The sequence below is a fragment of the Pelophylax lessonae genome (genome assembly GCF_965119305.1).
Source record: "Pelophylax lessonae genome assembly, chromosome: 10".
NCBI classification, from domain to species: domain Eukaryota; kingdom Metazoa; phylum Chordata; class Amphibia; order Anura; family Ranidae; genus Pelophylax; species Pelophylax lessonae.
Window position 1 is genome coordinate 64,243,113 of NC_138777.1, and position 21,972 is coordinate 64,265,084.

Consider the following 21,972-nt stretch of genomic DNA (forward strand, 5'->3'; position numbering starts at 1 on the left):
TCAACAATCGTTTAACTGGTGTGCCTTAAGCCATCCCAGCCATGCCTGCAAATGTCTCAGTAGCTGTGATTGGCCGTCTGAAGCATATGACCAAGTCTTTATAAGTTCCAGGCAGCCGCAGCGTCTTCATTCTGCTGCTTAGATCAGGGACAGAGCACACATCAACGTGCTGGCTGCTGATTAGGGAAAGACAGGCAGGAAAAAACCATTTGTGTCCGGATAGAATTTAGGGTCAGGTCGGAGTGTTTAGGCAGGGCGAGTTGTAGGCATTTTAGGGATAGAGTCTGCTGAATTATAGGGTCAGTGTCTTCTACAAACTACAATCGATATTGCTGTGTGGGGGGTGGGGTCTGCACTCAATCCTGATCTACGATCTCTTCTCAATCCTGTTAGGGAGAGGCTGCTGCTGAATTTTAGGGTCAGAGTGTTCTACAAACTACAATCGATATTGCTGTGTGGGGTCTGCACTTAGTCCCGATCTACGATCTCTTCTCAATCCTGTTAGGGAGAGGCTGCTGCTGAATTTTAGGGAAACTGTGTTCTACAAACTACAATCGATATTGCTGTGTGGTGTGGGATAGGAGATAGGCAGGTGTCAGTGATCCACATCCATTTTTCTGTGTGTGAGCTGCAGTGAACACAATCTTTTTGGGCTGCAGTGAACACAATCTTTTTGGGGTGCAGTGAACAACGTCCTTTTTGGGGTGCAGTGAACAAAATCTTTTTGGGGTGCAGTGAACAAAATCCTTTTTGGGGTGCAGTGAACAACATCCTTTTTGGGGTGCAGTGAACACAATCTTTTTGGGGTGCAGTGAACAAAATCCTTTGTGGGGTGCAGTGAACACAATCTTTTTGGGGTGCAGTGAACAACATCCTTTTTGGGGTGCAGTGAACACAATCTTTGTGGGGTGCAGTGAACACAATCTTTTTGGGGTGCAGTGAACAAAATCCTTTTTGGGGTGCAGTGAACACAATCTTTGTGGGGTGCAGTGAACACAATCTTTTTGGGGTGGAGTGAACAAAATCCTTTTTGGGGTGCAGTGAACAAAATCCTTTTTGGGGTGCAGTGAACACAATCTTTTTGGGGTGCAGTGAACAAAATCCTTTGTGGGGTGCAGTGAACACAATCTTTGTGGGGTGCAGTGAACAAAATCCTTTTTGGGGTGCAGTGAACAACATCCTTTTTGGGGTGCAGTGAACAAAATCCTTTTTGGGGTGCAGTGAACACAATCTTTTTGGGGTGCAGTGAACAAAATCCTTTGTGGGGTGCAGTGAACACAATTTGTGGGGTACAGTGAACAGAATCTTTGTGGGGTGCAGTGAACACAATCTTTGGGGGGTACAGTGAACACAATCTTTTTGGGGTGCAGTGAACAAAATCCTTTTTGGGGTGCAGTGAACACAATCTTTTTGGGGTGCAGTGAACAAAATCCTTTGTGGGGTGCAGTGAACACAATCTTTGTGGGGTGCAGTGAACACAATCTTTTTGGGGTGCAGTGAACAAAATCCTTTTTGGGGTGCAGTGAACAACATCCTTTTTGGGGTGCAGTGAACAACATCCTTTTTGGGGTGCAGCGAACAAAATCCTTTTTGGGGTGCAGTGAACACAATCTTTTTGGGGTGCAGTGAACAAAATCCTTTGTGGGGTGCAGTGAACACAATCTTTGTGGGGTACAGTGAACAGAATCTTTGTGGGGTGCAGTGAACACAATCTTTGGGGGGTACAGTGAACACAATCTTTTTGGGGTGCAGTGAACAAAATCCTTTGTGGGGTGCAGTGAACACAATCTTTGGGGGGTACAGTGAACACAATCTTTTTGGGGTGCAGTGAACAAAATCCTTTGTGGGGTGCAGTGAACACAATCTTTGTGGGGTGCAGTGAACACAATCTTTTTGGGGTGCAGTGAACAAAATCCTTTTTGGGGTGCAGTGAACAACATCCTTTTTGGGGTGCAGTGAACACAATCTTTTTGGGGTGCAGTGAACAAAATCCTTTGTGGGGTGCAGTGAACACAATCTTTGGGGGGTACAGTGAACACAATCTTTGTGGGGTACAGTGAACAGAATCTTTGTGGGGTGCAGTGAACACAATCTTTGGGGGGTACAGTGAACACAATCTTTTTGGGGTGCAGTGAACAAAATCCTTTGTGGGGTGCAGTGAACACAATCTTTGGGGGGTACAGTGAACACAATCTTTTTGGGGTGCAGTGAACAAAATCCTTTGTGGGGTGCAGTGAACACAATCTTTGTGGGGTGCAGTGAACACAATCTTTTTGGGGTGCAGTGAACAAAATCCTTTTTGGGGTGCAGTGAACAACATCCTTTTTGGAGTGCAGTGAACACAATCTTTTTGGGGTGCAGTGAACAAAATCCTTTGTGGGGTACAGGGAACAGAATCTTTGTGGGGTGCAGTGAACACAATCTTTGGGGGGTACAGTGAACACAATCTTTTTGGGGTGCAGTGAACAAAATCCTTTTAGGGTGCAGTGAACACAATCTTTGTGGGGTGCAGTGAACAAAATCCCTTTTGAGGTGCAGTGAACACAATCTTTGTGGGGTGCAGTGAACACAATCTTTGTGGGGTACAGTGAACACAATCTCATACTTCTGAAGATTTGAGGGTGCTGCCTGTTCCATACTCCTCCTCCTACTGCTCAACCATCCTTTTAGGGGTACAAACAATAGTAATTGGGGCCTAGTGTGGTGGTGTACGTGTGAGATACATACACTTTCTTATTGATCATATTTTCTATTCCGCTATTCAATTAAAACCTTTGGGGATCAATTAAATTGCGTGATAGTTTGTGTCGGTACGTGTGAGATCCACCTTTCCAAGTTTTTGGGGTTCATCTCATACTTCTGAAGATTTGAGGGTGCTGCCTGTTCCATACTCCTCCTCCTACTCCTCAACCATCCTTTTAGGGGTACAAACAATAGTAATTGGGGCCTAGTGTGGTGGTGTACGTGTGAGATACATACACTTTCTTTTTGATCATATTTTCTATTCCGCTATTCAATTAAAACCTTTGGAGATCAATTAAATTGCGTGATAGTCTGTGTCGGTACGTGTGAGATCCACCTTTCCAAGTTTTTGGGGTTCATCTCATACTTCTGAAGATTTGAGGGTGCTGCCTGTTCCATACTCCTCCTCCTACTCCTCAACCATCCTTTTAGGGGTACAAACAATAGTAATTGGGGTCTAGTGTGGTGGTGTACGTGTGAGATACATACACTTTCTTTTTGATCATATTTTCTATTCCGCTATTCAATTAAAACCTTTGGGGATCAATTAAATTGCGTGATAGTCTGTGTCGGTACGTGTGAGATCCACCTTTCCAAGTTTTTGGGGTTCATCTCATACTTCTGAAGATTTGAGGGTGCTGCCTGTTCCATACTCCTCCTCCTACTGCTCAACCATCCTTTTAGGGGTACAAACAATAGTAATTGGGGCCTAGTGTGGTGGTGTACGTGTGAGATACATACACTTTCTTTTTGATCATATTTTCTATTCCGCTATTCAATTAAAACCTTTGGGGATCAATTAAATTGCGTGATAGTTTGTGTCGGTACGTGTGAGATCCACCTTTCCAAGTTTTTGGGGTTCATCTCATACTTCTGAAGATTTGAGGGTGCTGCCTGTTCCATACTCCTCCTCCTACTCCTCAACCATCCTTTTAGGGGTACAAACAATAGTAATTGGGGCCTAGTGTGGTGGTGTACGTGTGAGATACATACACTTTCTTTTTGATCATATTTTCTATTCCGCTATTCAATTAAAACCTTTGGAGATCAATTAAATTGCGTGATATTCTGTGTCGGTACGTGTGAGATCCACCTTTCCAAGTTTTTGGGGTTCATCTCATACTTCTGAAGATTTGAGGGTGCTGCCTGTTCCATACTCCTCCTCCTACTCCTCAACCATCCTTTTAGGGGTACAAACAATAGTAATTGGGGTCTAGTGTGGTGGTGTACGTGTGAGATACATACACTTTCTTTTTGATCATATTTTCTATTCCGCTATTCAATTAAAACCTTTGGGGATCAATTAAATTGCGTGATAGTCTGTGTCGGTACGTGTGAGATCCACCTTTCCAAGTTTTTGGGGTTCATCTCATACTTCTGAAGATTTGAGGGTGCTGCCTGTTCCATACTCCTCCTCCTACTGCTCAACCATCCTTTTAGGGGTACAAACAATAGTAATTGGGGCCTAGTGTGGTGGTGTACGTGTGAGATACATACACTTTCTTTTTGATCATATTTTCTATTCCGCTATTCAATTAAAACCTTTGGGGATCAATTAAATTGCGTGATAGTCTGTGTCGGTACGTGTGAGATCCACCTTTCCAAGTTTTTGGGGTTCATCTCATACTTCTGAAGATTTGAGGGTGCTGCCTGTTCCATACTCCTCCTCCTACTGCTCAACCATCCTTTTAGGGGTACAAACAATAGTAATTGGGGCCTAGTGTGGTGGTGTACGTGCGAGATACATACACTTTTTTTGATCATATTTCCTATTCCGCTATTCAATAAAAACCTTTGAGGATCAATTGAATTGCGGGATAGTCTGTGTCGGTACGTGTAAGATCCACCTTTCCAAGTTTTTGAGGTTCATCTCATACTTCTGAAGATTTGAGGGTGCTGTCTGTTCCATACTCCTCCTACTCCTCATCCATCCTTTTAGGGGTAGAAACAATAGTAATTGGGGCCTAGTGTGGTTTTGTACGTGCGAGATACATACACTTTTTTGGATCATATTTCCTATTCCGCTATTCAATAAAAACCTTTCTAGGGCAAGATCTTAAATTACAGAAATATGAGTAGACCGTCAAATAAGGGCCGTGGCCTGGGTCGTGGTGCTGCTGGTAGAGCTCCTGTTGCAAGGAGAGGACGTGGTCGATCCGTGCCAGCTACACGCACAAGTGAAACACCTTCCTCAAGTGTGAGTAGGCGACAGAACCTGCATCAGTATTTGGTAGGGCATCATACGCCCCTAGAAGTGATGAGGCCAGAACAAGTGGAGGCGATAGTAGATTGGTTTGCTGCTGACAGTGCCTCCAGTTCCTTCACATTGTCTCCCACCCAGTCTACTGCAGAAAGGTCACAGTTGGCACCTGCAGCCGATGTCCAACCGTCTTTCACCTCACCCCCTTGCAAATCAGGCAAGCAGTCTGAGCCCCAAGCCATACAGCAGTCTCTTCTTCTTTTTGATGACTCTGTCAGCAGGGTTTCCCAGGGCCATCCACCTAGCCCTGCCCCAGAAGTGGAAGAGATTGAGTGCAGCGATGCCCAACCACTTATTTCTCAAGATGAGTACATGCAAGGATCATCGCAGCACGTCTCCGATGATGACGAAACGCAGGTGCCAACTGCTGCGGCGTTCAGCATTGTGGAGACCGACAAGGAGGGCAGGGGTGAAGACTGGGTGGAAGATGATGTGGAGGACGATGAGGTCCTCGACCCCACATGGAATGAACGTCATGCAGGTGACCTGAGTAGTTTGGAGGAAGAGGCGGTGGTCGCACAGAGCCACCAGCACAGCAGAAGAGGGAGCAGGGTGCAGAAGCGGAGCGGCCGTGCCCTAGACACTACGCCTGCTACTGCCCAATGCAGCAAGGGAACGAGCGCACCAAAGTCAGCTCAAAGGAGTTCTCTAGCGTGGAAGTTCTTTAGAAAATGTGCTGATGACAGGACACGAGTGGTTTGCACCCTGTGCAATCAGAGCTTGAAGCGAGGCATAAACCTTCTCAACCTGAGCACAACCTGCATGATCAGGCATCTAAGTGCAAAGCACGAGCTGCAGTGGAGTACACACCTTTAAAACCAAGAAACGTCTCTGGCTCATCCTGCTTCCTCTTCTGCTGCAGTCTCGGCCGCTCCAGCCACATCTGTAGTGATACCGGCACCTGCCACCCCGCAAATAGACGATCTGTCAGCAACACCACCACCTGGGTCACCAACAACCATCTCCACAATGTCCCGTGGAAGCGTTCAGCTTTCCATCTCCCAAACACTTGAGAGGAAGAGGAAGTACCCCCCTACCCACCCGCGATCCCTGGCCCTGAATGCCAGCATTTCAAAATTATTGGCCTTTGAAATGCTGTCATTCCGTCTGGTGGAGACGCACAGTTTTAAAAACCTTATGTCGGTGGCTGTCCCACAGTACGTCGTGCCCAGCCGCCACTACTTTTCCAGGCAAGCCATCCCTTCCCTGCACAACCAAGTGGGGGAAAAAATCAGGTGTGCACTGCGCAACGCCATCTGTGCCAAGGTCCACCTAACTACCGATACGTGGACCAGTAAGCACGGTCAGGGGCGTTATATCTCCCTAACGGCACACTGGGTAAATGCAGTGGCGGATGGGCCTGAGGCGGATAGCAATTTGGCGCATGTCCTTCCACCACCGAGGATTGCAGGGCGCTTCAGTTTGCCTCCTGTTCCTAACTCCTCCTACTCCGCTTCCTCATCCTCTACCGCCTCCTCATCCGGACAGCGTAACACCTTCACCACCAACTTCAGCACGGCCAGGGGTAAACGACAGCAGGCAGTTTTACAACTTGCCTGTTTGGGGGACAAACCACACACCGCGCAGGAGTTGTGGAGGAGCATGGAACAGCAGACAAATGAGTGGTTGCTGCCAGCGAGCCTCAAGCCCGGCCTGGTGGTGTGCGATAACGGGCGAAATCTCATAGCAGCTCTGGGCCTAGCCGGTTTGACGCACATCCCTTGCCTGGCGCATGTGCTGAATTTGGTGGTGCAGAGGTTCCTTAAAAACTACCCCGATATGTCAGAGCTGCTGCAGAAAGTGCGGGCCGTTTGTGCGCACTTTCGGCGTTCTCACCCTGCTGCTGCTCGCCTGGCAGCGCTGCAGCGTAACTTCGGCCTTACCGCTCACCGCCTCATATGTGACGTGCCCACAAGGTGGAACTTCACCTTGCACATGCTGGAAAGACTGTGCGAGCAGCAGCAGGCCATAGTGGAGTTTCAGCTGCAGCACGCACGCGTGAGTCGCTCTGCGGAACAGCACCACTTCACCACCAATAACTGGGCCTCCATGCGAGACCTGTGTGCCTTGTTGCGCTGTTTTGAGTACTCCACCAACATGGCCAGTGGCAATGACGCCGTTCTCAGCTTAACTATCCCACTTCTATGCCTCCTTGAAAAAACAATTCGGGCGATGATGGAAGAGGATGTGGCACAGGATGAGGAGGAGGAGGAGGATGAAGAGGTAACATTTCCAAGGCTTTCAGGGCAGTCATTCACAAGGGGCTCCGAGGGTGGGTTCCTGCACACACAAACGCCAGGGACACAATTGTCCAGCAGGGGCACAGTTCTGGAGGATGAGGAGGATGAGGAGGAGGAGGAGCTGGAGGAGGAGATGGAACCATGTTCACAGCAGGGTGGCACCCAGGCCAGCTCATGGCCATCACTGGTGCGTGGCTGGGGGGATACAGAGGACACGGACGATACACCTCCCACAGAGGACAGCCTTTCGTTGCCTCTGGGCAGCCTGCCCCCTTCAACTTCTGGGTCTCCAAATTGGGCACATGGCCTGAGCTTGCCCTTTACGCCTTGGAGGTGCTGGCGTGCCCTGCAGCCAGTGTATTATCTGAACGGGTATTTAGCACGGCTGGGGGCGTTATAACAGACAAGCGCAGCCGCCTGTCCAGAGACAATGTGGACAAGCTCACGTTCATTAAAATGAACCAGGCATGGATCCCACGGGACTTTTCCGTACCTTGTGCAGAATAGCAATGGATACCGACCTTACCCACCCATTGTTCCATTTTTGCTCTTTCTCACTCTTTTGGGGTGTACCCTCATTTAAAATTTGTGAAAAGAAGCAGTGTTGGCTACCTCGTCCTCCTCCTCAGGGCCAGATTAACGTAGGGGCTATTGGAGCTGCAGCTCCAGGCCCCTACCTTTTATATAGGCCCCGGGTTGGCCATATTCACTGTTACCGCTCTTCTGTCACTTGTAAACACAGAAGTCTGGCTTCTATGCTCGCTTCCCCAGGCAGCACCCTCAGAACCTCCCCACACAGCGCGAAGGCCTGACAAGGAGGGACAGTTGCCGATGCATGGATGTGTTTATGGGCTTCAGAGACAGCATCCCATGTTGAATTAGGCATGCATGGCTGCACCCTTCCTCCTCTGGGTGCATGCCAAGGCACGGCCCTTAAGGCCCTTCAAAATCCTCAGCACCAAGACCATGATGCTCTTAATCTGGCCCTGGTCCTCCTCCACCGCCGCTTCCACCTACACCGCCCATAGGTGTGCGCAGCCTATTGCATTAGGGTGTGCACCCCAAAGTTGAAATACACATGCATGTGTTTGCCTACATGTACATGGCCCCGATACATTACTCTCCTTGCTGGCAAAGAGAAATAGAGCAGAGCAGGTCCGAGGGAGATCTTTCCCATCTCCTCACTGGCAAACAGAGCGATAATGCTATGTGCCCTAGGTGATTAGGGTGTGCCCAGGTACACCCGGCACACCCTGTGCGCACGCCTATGACACCGCCACATCCACCACCACCTCAACCTCCCTCCTACTCCATATGGGCCTCGTCCTTCAGAGATGAAGAACATTGTTTTATTTTTCTGTTTTTTTTTGTTGTTTTAAGTTATTTCCCTATCCACATTTGTTTGCAGAGCACTTTCCATGCTCTTAACTACGTTTTGCTGCCATTTGCAGCACTCTAGCCCTTTCCATTGGTGTTTTAGAGCCATTTTAGTGCCTTAAAGTTCGGGTCCCCATTGACTTCAATGGGGTTCGGTGTCCGGGAAAAGTTCGGTAAAAGTCCGGGACACGGACCCGGACTTTTTTTTAAAGTTCGGCCGAACCTGTCGAACACGGACATCTAGGTGTCCGCTCAACCCTAAAAGCAATACAAAGAGAACAGGATACTTTCTTATATAAGTACATGGTACAGCAGGCACATACACTATATTACCAAAAGTATTGGGACGCCTGCCTTTACACGCACATGAACTTTAATGGCATCCCTAGTCTTAGTCCGTAGGGTTCAATATTGATTTGGCCCACCCTTTGCAGCTATAACAGCTTCAACTCTTCTGGGAAGGCTGTCCACAAGGTTTAGGAGTGTACTCAGTGAACTTTTCTTGCACCAATTACCTTGTGTTTTGTAAGGTTTAGAAGTGTGTCTATGGGAATATTTGACCATTCTTTCAGAATTTGTGAGGTTAGGCGCTGATGTGGACAAGAAGGCCTGACTCGCAGTTTCTGCTCTAATTTATCCCAAATGTGTTCTATCGGGTTGAGGTCAGGACTCTGTGCAGGCCAGTCAAGTTCCTCCACCCAAAACTCACTCATCCATGTCTTTTTGGACATGGATTTATGGACATGGACATGGATATTGATTTGTCAATGTTCCTAATCATTTGGTGGAGGGGGATTATGGTGTGGGGTTGTTTTTCAGGGGTTGAGCTTGGCCCCTTAGTTTCAGTGAAGGAACTTTTAAGACGTCAGCATACCAAGGCATTTTTGACAATTTCATGCTCCCAACTTTGTGGGAACAATTTGGGGCTGGCCCCTTCCTGTTCCGACATGACTGTGCACTGGTGCCCATACAGGGTACATAAAGACATTGATGAGCGAGTTTGAGGTTGAGGAACTTGACTGGCCTGCACAGAGTCCTGACCTAGAACCCTTTGGGATGATTTAGAGTGGAGACTGTGAGCCAGGTCTTCTCGTCCACATTAGTGCCTGACCTCACAAATGCGCTTCCAGAAGAATAGTCAAATAATTACGTAGACACACTCCGAAATCTCGTGGACAGACTTCCCAGAAGAGTAGAAGCTGTTTTAGCTGCAAAGTGTAGGCCAACTCAATATTGAACCCTACGGACTAAGACTGGGATGTCTTTGAAGTTCATGTGCGTGTAAGGGCAGGGGCCCCAATACTTTTGGTAGTATAATGTATTAGGAATTCAGTGTTGGGGTAACAAATGCTTTAAAATAGTGCCGCTTTCAGCCTGGTGATGAATGTGGATTTCCATGAGGTATAGATTAAGAAGAGCAGGTACAGTAGGTATTTGAGCTGGTGATAAGATATAATAAAAAATTTTGAGACTTTCATCAGTTAAAAAAAAACAAAAAACGTGATTCTACACCTAAGCACTACTTATCAACCTGAAATGACCATTTTTAGAAGAAAATAAATTAACAATGTGGAGTTTAGTAACAGATTCACCTGAATGAACAAGCTTATGTGTAGTATATCTACAGCCAAACTTTTTTGGGGGGGTGCTTTTTTTTTTTATAAGGAAAGGAAAGGTTTTTTGCGATATTTGTCTAAGTGAAAAGATTTAGCTTTAGGATTTGTAGAGGGAGAACAAGTGTCCTCATGGGAAGATTACCCCTATATTGCTGTTCTGTTGACGACTCGGAAAGTTGTTCCCCCCCCCACTTACAGTGCAGGTCACAGTGGTCGCCAGGAAACATAGCGGGGGGGGGGGGGGATCTTCCTGATGAGAGCAGCAATTCAACTTTCCAAAAACTGCTACAAAAATGTTATGGCTTCAGATACACTTTACTTTGTAATTGTTTGAGAATACATTGACGGGTGCATTTGACCTGTAATTTACCTCCTTCTGACCTAGATTTGACCTGGGATTAGTATGGGAATGCAAATGCTACTTGAAACTAATAAACTAACAAAAGCCCATTCAAAAAGTTTTTACTGTAATTAAATGCTCTGTTGCAAAATGCACAAGTGCTTCTAATTCCTTGCTAACCATTTGTACATAAAAGAGTTCTAGTGGCCATAATAGTGTACTTCTCTGAAAGACCTCAATCTGGAAAATATGATGGCTGTGGACGTCCCCCAGTTTCAGTGGTTATACCGGAATGATGCCTTCACCTACAGGCATCATTGTAAGTTTGCAGCCGGCGATTCTCTTACTTGCAGAAGTGATCCGAGTGACTAATTGGCGGGTGGCGGAAGAGGGCCTCACCCCCCACCCATGGCTGCCGCCGCCTTTCCCGGGCTCTCTGGTCCCAGTGCATTGTCCAGGAGTGATGCGGCCAGTGGCTATGGCTGCCCTGTACAGAAAGAGAGAGAGGAACTGACATCGTTCCCCTCTCTCTGTAACCTCGGAAACCAGGATTTTTTCCCCAAAAAATTGCATTTGAAAAAGCGCTGCTCAAATACCGCGTGACATAAAAAAATGCAACACCCAACATTTTATTCTCCAGGTCCATTGCTAAAAAAATATATAATGTTTGGGTTTCAAAGTAGTTTTCTAGCAAAAAAAAGTAGATTTTTTACATGTAGGAGCGAAGTGTCAGAATTGGCCCGGATGGCAAGTGGTTAAGGCATTCACATAGTGAATTGTTTTATAAATTTATGTTACATAAACTCCCATAAAATACCAATTTCAAATTAAACATGTTATATTGTTGATTTTGTATAGTCTAATGTTTTTATTCAAAGTGGAATTCCAGGCTATACCTAACTAATCTAAAAAAATTCTACCTCCCCTACTAACACCTATGTTGACTAACCTGCGTAAAGAAGAATGTATACACTTACCTATTTTCAGTCCGCTCTGGTCTGGTCACGTGATCTGGCTCCCCTTTGTCACTCAGCGGTGGCTGCAGGAGGGAGCGCTGCCAATGGATGGGTCATAGGAGCCTATGGGAGACGTCACTTCTCACAGGTATTCCAGCCATTACTGAGCACTCTTTCCTCTCTCCTACAGCCGCTGCTGGCTGACACCAAGGCAATCATGTGACTGGACCAGAATGCCCTGAAAATAGGTAAGTATATACATCTTTCTTACACAAGTTAGTCAGCATAGGTGTTAGGAGGGGAAATTGATAGTATTAAAATTAGTTAGGTATAGCCTGGAATTCTACTTTAAGTTGCAGAGCCAGTATTGTATAAAAAGTCAAGTTAGCTATTTATTCACAGTAATCTAAAATGCGTTGTCTCTTTTTTTGTTTCCTTCAGTACCTGGAATTTCGGTTTAGCAGACCTGTCCGTTATTTTGCTACTATTATGTACATTTTACAAACGGTAAGATTCTTATACAATAGAGAGAACACTATCAGAGAAAGTAATGCTTCATGGAAACAATACAATTTTCAAAGCACAAGTTATTTAAATTGAATAGGTTCACAGTAATCACAAATGCAAGTCCTAAAGAAATAAGTAACTCACAGGTTGTGCTTCAGTATAACTGTACCCATGCCTCATGTAATTTCCTATCTATCTTAACCCTTTATCCCTTTCAGGGATTTGGAACTCGGGGAGGCAGGCCAGGGCTTGTAACCATGTGACCGCCGTGATTGGCTGATGCGGTGGTCACATGATCGGAAAACTGCCAATCGCAAGGAGTGATTGTGAGCTTTTCGTTAGCCTCCGGTCACTGTGCCGGGAGCGCGTCCTTGGCACAGCTCTGTCTGCCCTAATGCATGCAAATATGCGGCCGCTCAGCACCAAGGCATGGCCTGCCAAGAGGCCGCATATTTGCATGCGCTCAGTGCCCAGGGGTTAAAGATACATTTGATGGGAATCTTGCCATTTTCTTAAGATGCCAGTTTATTTCCTTGCTTGTCTACCTTAACCTCTTCACGCTGGTGGTAGGCATATGTGCGACCTCTCGGCAGGGGAGCCTTAACACTGAGAGGCCGTATATATGCATACCAGGATGTAAACAGAGCTGTGCCCTGCGTGCTCCCAGCTCAGACAGAGTATGGAACCTTGGTCAGGTTTTTGACAAATTTCATCGTATTGTGGAGATTTCCTTTTACTTTCACCCCATTAGAAGATTTCTCCTCATCTCCTGTTCTGGTGACAACAAAAATTGTGGATTTCTCATTACTTTCTGTCCCAGCACAATTGTTCACTAGGACAAACAGAGAGGGACAGCAATAAGGTTCCAACACTTCCTTACATAGTACTACCCCCCTAGGGGCTGCAAGTGACAGGGTTCCCCGCTGCTGCACAGCCAGTCACACTGCATTTTAAACTTGCATCCAGACACAGAAAACAGTCCTTGAGCTTTGTTTTTATTGTTTTATTGAGGGAATAATAACTTAGAGGGCATAGGAATTATGGAATGCCTGCTTGACAGTAACAAAAAGAAACCAGGGACAACTTCCTCCTTATTTACAGCTTCACTAGATCCTCCTGCACAATGACTTGATCCTCTGTACAGCTCTGCTTGACTTACTCTGCAGAACTCCAATTGATTTATTTTTATTGGAAAATAACAGTCTCTTGTTGACTGACCCTCTTCACCAGTATACCCGACTGACTCACTGGAGATCTCCCAGGGCAAGGCTGAAGACTTAAGCACATCACTGTCTTTAAGAGAGACCTACTAAATGTGGCAGTCTCTCCCTTGTCAACCCCTGCACTGTATTGCTGTACTCACACTGTCCTTTCCTTGCTCCCGCTGCCTCTCAGGAAAGCCTTCTTCCAACTTCTTCTGTGGTAGGATCCTTCCAGGCCAGTACCTGAACCCTGACCCAAGGTAAAACCCCTCCCTGCAGGGGTCCCTCAAGGGCCACCAACAGCCTCCTCAGCAATTCATCTCCATATTCCACCCGACTCCTCTCTATTTAAAATGGTAGTATCCACTAAGTAAAAAAAAAAAAAAAAAAACAACCTGTAAGACAATGGCATAATGTGCTAGTATGCATTGCATACTAGCACATTACGAAATACTTACCTTTGAACGAAGCCCCCACGCGGTCACCCAGACACCGCTAAGGAAGCTGTCATGTTCACTCTGCATCTCTTCCGGGTTCGGCGGCTCCGGTGCTGTGAGTGGCCGGAGCCACGATGATGTCATTCCCGCGCATGCGTGTGGGAGTTCACTTTCCGGCAAGGAGTCAGACCTTCAGAGCGCATGGGCCACTGGTGTCAGCACCTGCATGCAGGATGAATATCTTCCAAACCGTGCAGGTTTAGGAGATATTAATTTTACCTACAGGTAAGCCTTATAATAAACATACAGGCTTACCTGTAGGTAAAAAGTTAAAAAGCGGAGTATACTACCGTTTTAAGGGCTCACTTAGTCCCCTGCCAGGCCCAAACTCCTGGGGGTTGGCTAAGGGTGCCTAAATATGCAGAACAGCCCTTCCTAACCTCCGCCCACTAGTTTCTAGAATGCTCTCCAATTTTCCAGATCCAGGGGGAGGCACCAGAGAGCTGTCTGTATAAGCCATGCTGGCCTAAACTCTAATAACCCTGAACCAATTACAGACCCACAGGTAATTTTGCATCAGAGTATAGTTTGCCTACTCTCACACTAGTGGCACACACAAGAGAGTGCTATACTTCGTTTATTGGAAACTAAACTTGTAGGGGGGAAGCTTACAGCTGAAACCTTTTAGGACTGGTATGGTACATCTAATCAAAATAAAAAACAGAAGAAAAAGCAACAATATTCTATTATTGATTACCTGCTTTCCATGAGAAGGCTTAGTTCATAATAAAACTTGATCCCAACAGAAAATGTTGGTAATGCATAACAAAGTACTGAAAATGATTATCTTAGGATCCACTCAAAGAGAGACTTTTCCCAAATGGCTATGTATGGTACAACAGAAATAAACTGGTTCTGTGGCCTTTTGAACTTTTCAGATCCTCTCAACTTAGGTTTGTCTAGTAATTAGTAATCAGTCTGGAATACAAACACATTTTTTTTTTTTTTTTAGGAAAAAAGGTAGGAATCTGCAGAAAAGATTTTTTTTTTCTTTAATCCTTGCAATGTACACAGATGACCCAGAGGGGATTTTTTTTTTTTTTTTGTTTCTCAACAAAAGAAGAGTTACATTTCATTTACTTTGTATATTTTAATCTTTCAGTAAAGCTTGAGATAGCTGGTAACCCTGCTTACACCTGTTTTGCAATTATCTTTTACAGATCCTCTACACTGGAGTAGTAGTGTATGCACCAGCTTTGGCTTTAAATCAGGGTAACTCGGTGACATCAACTTTTTATCTTGCCTTTATATTATAGAAATCTAGTGTGAAGTCTTTTACGTTTAAAAAACTCAATAATAGAAAATGTGATTTATACATACTTTTCCTTTTTCCTCCATATTTAAAAAATGCACGGTTGGATTTTTTTCAACCCTTAACGCAATATAAAGAGTGGGCTACCTTAGCAATAGTGGGCTTGGCCCACAGCGCAAGTGGTCCTCCAACGGGGGAAGCAGTGTCAACTCTCCAGCCTCACACTGGAATCGGATGCTTAGGATAAGGCTGTGACTCTATAACTTAAACATTTATATACTTTAAATTTATTAGAATAATAAAACATTGACACCCCTGGACCGGTTAGTAATATTGTTAAAGTAATTACCCATTTTTTTTATATTAACGGGTCCATTCTAAGTGAACAGTGCATCTTTAAATATAAAGGAATAATGGAAACGTCCGTATGGCTTTTGGAAAATATGTATATATTTTTAGTATTTTAGTATGTTATAATATTTCTTAACATTTTGTCTTTAGTTCTTGAAAAATGTGTCTGGTGATAAAGAAATAGCATGTGATCAATTTTGTTTAAATGTGTGCTGTGACATAGTGATTGTTAAAGTAATGTAATAGAGTATATCATATGGCAATTAAATTGTAACAATATACTTTGACACACATAGCAAACCATTATCTCAGTTTTCCTGGAATCGGGGAAGAATACAGTGTTTTATACAAACCTTGTCAACATTGTAAATGCATAAAAAGTGCCATTTATTGTAGGGAAACCACACTGTTATTGCATGGAATATGTAGTTAAGTGCACAAAACAAGAAAAATAGAGTTTCCACACTTGTCAACAGATTTACCAATGTTTACTAGAAACAGGAGGTTACATTAACATTAAGAAGCATTTCTGATATGTAAAGGGTAGCCATAGCCTTTTTAATGTTTCTTAAGTGTAATGCCAAAACTATTTATTTTTTTTCCCATAAACATTTTTTTTTTATTAAAGATAAAAGGAGACACATGAAATGACAAATTGCGATTTAACTATTTTTACTGCAGATCAGTATAGTTTTTTGGTTTAGATTTAGGATATCGTTCTTTTTTTTTTTTTTTTAGATTAGATTATGGAATGGACGGAACCTTGTTGACTTTTTTTTGTGTTTTTTTTTTTGTTTCCTGTTGAAAAGACTTTACTTTCTGACCCAGAGGCAACTGAGGAGTGAGGGGAGAGGAAATCACTCTGAAAGTAAAATCCCTTTGTAGACAGTTCTCACTGGAAAAGATTTCCGCATTGAATGGGATTTCCCCTTCTCACTCTGAAAATTCTAAAATGTTAGATTTCCTGTCACATTCTGTTGGGTACTATCCATGATACTTTTTTATTTGCATTACCTTCCAAATTTTTAAGACAAGCTTCCAGGGTGTACACCCTTCTTCAAAGTCTAAGCAATACTAATACACACAGTTTGACAAGAAAACTCTGTTCTGAAATCAATGGTCACTAGGACAATAAAAATGGCGAGTCTTCCCAACAGAGACATGGGCAATTACCTGAGAGGGGTTCGAATAATTATATTCAATATTCAAAACAAAAAAAAAAAAAAAAATTGCAGTTAGGTACACTTTAATGAAAATATCAGTTAACCGTAAATAGTCTTAGTGTTAGTTAATGTATAAAATTACTTTTTTCTCTGTATGGTTTTTAATTACCGTTGCAGGCCAGCCACAATTAAGAAAGCCATGCATGGATCAAAATTCATCTGGTTCAGCAGGGACTGGACGAATTTAAATTGTGTATGGGCAGGATGGTTGTACACAAATTGATCTCTTGATCGACTTGTGTGCAACAAGCCTATTGGATGATTTTCTCTCAATCAGTGCTGCTGGCCTAATTGGAAGGGAATAAAAGGACGAGTTAGAATATTCACTCAAGACCCATCGATCACACAGAGAACTTCTCCCGCAATTGTGGTTATTCTGGAAAAAAACACCCCTGTTTTTGATCGGGTCATTTTTAAAATTGACGTATGAATTAAATTAAAAAAAGCAAAATGAAGAGAGGATGCCGCTGTGGTGGGGGGGACAGAGGAGTCATTCCAAAAAGGTGAAAGTTGTAACCTCTGAGAGTATTTCTAACCTCAGTGGAATTAAATTAACCACACCAGAATTAGCTACTCTTAATAAAGGTTAAAGTAAGCCCCATGAAGGGGACTGAACAAGTTTAAGACTTTATTAATGTGAGAACATTTGTTAGGAAGTTGAATATCAAAAGATACTTTCTAACCAATCCAATTGAAAAAAAGTATTAAAAAGGTTGGAAGTGGGGCTTTTGTTCATTCAGTTATCCAATGCATCTTTTTTTAATTCCTCAGGTAATCTACCTTGTAATCGTCTATTTGTCAGGATCTTGTTTTGAATGATCTTGAGAATGTCAGGGTAAATATTAAACCAGATAGATTGGTTCAACAGGGTATTATGTCTTTGTGTGAACATAAGGGCCTGCTTATATGACCAGCTGGAAAAGGGGAGAGGAATGGTTTTAAAACAAACTTCTGATTATGTAGCAAAAATGATGAGAATACATTGGAAAAAAAAAATGATGAGAATACATTGGGACAATGACACATATTAGGTACTAAAGAAAGACCCCACCCAATAGTATAAAGGGGATTTGAATAAACTTGTTAAGGCTGAGTTTGAAATGGGTAACCTGGATAAGAAGGAAAGATCACATTTAGTGTCTTCTGTCCCCAGGGTACACGTATTAATTACCTGAGGTACACAAGAATATGGAGTATCCACCTGGATGGGCATTTGTAAGTGGCACTGATTCTATGACTTCCCGAGTTGGGAAGTATGTGGATTTTCAGCCTTTGGTTGCTAAGATTCCTTCCTTCCTCAAGGATACAAATGTTACAATTAAAAGAAGTATGGGTGTGTAAAAAAAAAAACATTTATACTCACCTAGATGGATGCAGCATCGATCCAGTGCTGCATCTGTCCCCCCCACTGGCACTAAGACTGAAAATTGAGCAATCAAGACCGCTGATTGCTCGGTTCTCAGCCTTCAGAAGGCAGAAAGCCGGGGACTGACAGTCACTGGCTCTCAGTTTTGCCCCTCCTGGACTCAATGGAGAGCTGGGCTGTGGAGAGGTCGGAAGCAGCTGGCTCAGGCATGTGGGTGGATCCCGACTGTCGACTGTAAATTCAGGATCTTTCCTGAGCCTGTCTCAGCTTAGTGACTTCAGCCAACAGTGAATTTTAGCCTGTCAGCTGAAAACGGATTAATGGAGAAGCATAGCCATAGTTATTTTGACTATACATCTGGGGATCACAGGAGTGCAGTTAGTTCTGCACTCCCGTGATCTCCAGGAAAATTTTAGCCAAAATAGCTTTGGCTATACTTCTCCATTAATGCTACGTGCTGAAACATGTGAGATGTGACCAGGATTGTCTCCTGGTCACAGCAAATGTATCCTTTTTATAAAAAATCATTCCACATGACAAGAATCTTGAAGCAGTGAAATACTATTTGGACCTTGATATTAGCCTTTCCCCCAAGCAAAGACAACTCATTTGTGATTTGTTGGCATGGGAATACATTTTATTTGCAAAAAATAGGGTGACTATGAGCAGTAAGTTCACACCTAGTCTTAAAAACGTATTAATGGCCTATTGGGAACATAAATCTGTAATGAATGTTCTAGGCCCGAGATTTTATAATGGAATGGAGAAATTGATGATACCCTTCTTTTGTTGCAGGGTAGTGCTAAATCTCATCAAATCTTTATGGCACATTTGAATAATAATAATTGGGGTATCAGATTCTCTTGGACAAATCTTGGATGAGGACTTTAAAAAAAACAAAAAAAAAAACAGGTCAAAATGGATATATGCCATGGGGGAGTTGCCACCATCCTTCATGGTTGCAAGCTATTCCAAAGGGGAAAGGGGAAAGGGGAAAGGGGAAATTCCTGCATATTAAACAAAATTGTTCAGAAAACTTTAACTCTTAGTAATAAGATTTTCTAAAATCTTGTGGAGCAACCTAAAGAAAGTTTCTCTAATTGGAGGATTTTTTTGTATTTTTTCTATGCAAGACATGTGTGGTATGCTGGCCAGAATATAGTGTGTACAAAGTCTTTTGATTCTAGTGCTGCCAATAGAAGTTACAATATTGGGGGCTTAATTACCTGTTCCACTAAGAATATTGTGTATTTCCTTTAGTGCCCATGTGGCCTGCAGTATGAGGGCAGGACCACACAGGCCTTACAAACAAGGATTGGAGAACACATAGCTAATATTAAGAAAAGCATTAGGGAGCATACTTGGTCTGGACATTATGCATTGCACTATAAAAAAAAACCTTCTGGGGTTAATGTTATTGGAATAGACAAATATTCTCACATTGAAGGGGAAGTAACATCAAAATAGTGATTTTACAAATGGAAAGGCAGTGGATATATATGAAATGAAGACTTTTCACCCCCCGGGGCCTGGACATAGATTGGGATCTCAACATCTTTATTAGTATTTAATATATATATATATATATATATATATATATATATATATATATATATATATATATATATATATATTTTCTTTCACTCTCACCAGTTGAAACAAATTCAACTATTCATGATTTTTTAATCTTTTTAATTTTTATTTCGATATATTGTGGAAATTGATCAATATCATTATTATTATGTGATAGTAAAATTGAATTAAATTGAATTCAATGAATAATTTCTCTGCAACCACACACACAGTGTGAAAATTGCCAGTATAGCAGAACAAAAATTTGACAAAACAATGGGGGAATTTACAAAGAGTGGTACAAGCAAAAGCTTGGACCACTCTTCTAGAAATAAAAAATGGAGCAGATGTCCCTCCTAATGAACAAAAAGCAGCTCAAGCCCTTTTGATAATTGGGAGCGATAAGCTCTGTGTTCTGCCATGTCTGTGACAGGCAGCACAGAGAATGGAAAGCTGGAGCTGCATGCTCCAATCTTTCTGCTGTCCCAGCCCACCCTGCTTGGCTCAGAGCAGGAGAGAGGACAAGGGTTGTTAGCCCTGCAGATTAAGCTCATGTTGTGTAATCACTGCAGCAGAGAGAGGGACAGGCCTCAGACTGGGACAAGAAATAGGCCTGGGCACTTTAGACTGAGCAGCCTATGGCATATTTACCAGTCTCTTCCCCACTCTCCATCCTAATGGAGGATAGGGGGCCTGAGAAAGAGCATGGGTGGCATAGAGTATGGGGGGGGGGGGGTCATAGAGCATAGAGGGGCTAAAGAGCACAGGGGGGGTATGGAGAGTACAGGGGGGCAGAGAGTACAAGGGGGGCGGAAGCATAGGGGGGGAGCTGAAGTATGTGGGAACATAAATCTGTTATGAATGTTCTAGGCCCGAGATTTTATAATGGAATGGATAAATTGATGATACCCTTCTTTTGTTGCAGGGTAGTGCTAAATCTCATCAAATCTTTATGGCACATTTGAATAATAATAATTGGGGTATCAGATTCTCTTGGACAAATCTTGGATGAGGACTTAAAAAAAAACAAAAAAAAAAAAACAGGTCAAAATGGATATATGCCATGGGGGAGTTGCCACCATCCTTCATGGTTGCAAGCTATTCCAAAGGGGAAAGGGGAAAGGGGAAAGGGGAAAGGGGAAATTCCTGCATATTAAACAATATTGTTCAGAAAACTTTAACTCTTAGTAATAAGATTTTCTAAAATCTTGTGGAGCAACCTAAAGAAAGTTTCTCTAATTGGAGGATTTTTTGTATTTTTTCTATGCAAGACATGTGTGGTATGCTGGCCAGAATATAGTGTGTACAAAGTCTTTTGATTCTAGTGCTGCCAATAGAAGTTACAATATTGGGGGCTTAATTACCTGTTCCACTAAGAATATTGTGTATTTCCTTTAGTGCCCATGTGGCCTGCAGTATGAGGGGAGGACCACACAGGCCTTACAAACAAGGATTGGAGAACACATAGCTAATATTAAGAAAAGCATTAGGGAGCATACTTGGTCTGGACATTATGCATTGCACTATAAAAAAAAACCTTCTGGGGTTAATGTTATTGGAATAGACAAATATTCTCACATTGAAGGGGAAGTAACATCAAAATAGTGATTTTACAAATGGAAAGGCAGTGGATATATATTAACTGAAGACTTTTCACCCCCCGGGGCTTGGACATAGATTGGGATCTCAACATCTTTATTAGTATTTAATATATATATATATATATATATATATATATATATATATATATATATATTTATTTTCTTTCACTCTCACCAGTTGAAACAAATTCAACTATTCATGATTTTTTAATCTTTTTAATTTTTATTTCGATATATTGTGGAAATTGATCAATATCATTATTATTATGTGATAGTAAAATTGAATTAAATTGAATTCAATGAATAATTTCTCTGCAACCACACACACAGTGTGAAAATTGCCAGTATAGCAGAACAAAAATTTGACAAAACAATGGGGGGAATTTACAAAGAGTGGTACAAGCAAAAGCTTGCACCACTCTTCTAGAAATAAAAAATGGAGCAGATGTTCCTCCTAATGAACAAAAAGCAGCTCAAGCCCTTTTGATAATTGGGAGCGATAAGCTCTGTGTTCTGCCATGTCTGTGACAGGCAGCACAGAGAATGGAAAGCTGGAGCTGCATGCTCCAATCTTTCTGCTGTCCCAGCCCACCCTGCTTGGCTCAGAGCAGGAGAGAGGACAAGGGTTGTTAGCCCTGCAGATTAAGCTCATGTTGTGTAATCACTGCAGCAGAGAGAGGGACAGGCCTCAGACTGGGACAAGAAATAGGCCTGGGCACTTTAGACTGAGCAGCCTATGGCATATTTACCAGTCTCTTCCCCACTCTCCATCCTAATGGAGGATAGGGGGCCTGAGAAAGAGCATGGGTGGCATAGAGTATGGGGGGGGGGGTCATAGAGCATAGAGGGGCTAAAGAGCACAGGGGGGGT

The 21,972-nt window shown here is 43.3% G+C and overlaps 1 protein-coding gene across 1 annotated transcript in view; it reads left to right on the forward strand.

Annotated features, from left to right (window-relative positions):
• The window catches only part of SLC5A12 (solute carrier family 5 member 12), an 89,607-nt gene that overhangs the window by 15,857 nt on the left and 51,778 nt on the right, over window positions 1-21,972 (forward strand). The window contains exons 2-3 of the mRNA XM_082269829.1: window positions 11,973-12,038; window positions 14,898-14,949. Of these exons, the coding sequence (XP_082125955.1) occupies window positions 11,973-12,038; window positions 14,898-14,949 (118 nt within the window). The remainder of the gene's footprint in view (window positions 1-11,972; window positions 12,039-14,897; window positions 14,950-21,972) is intronic.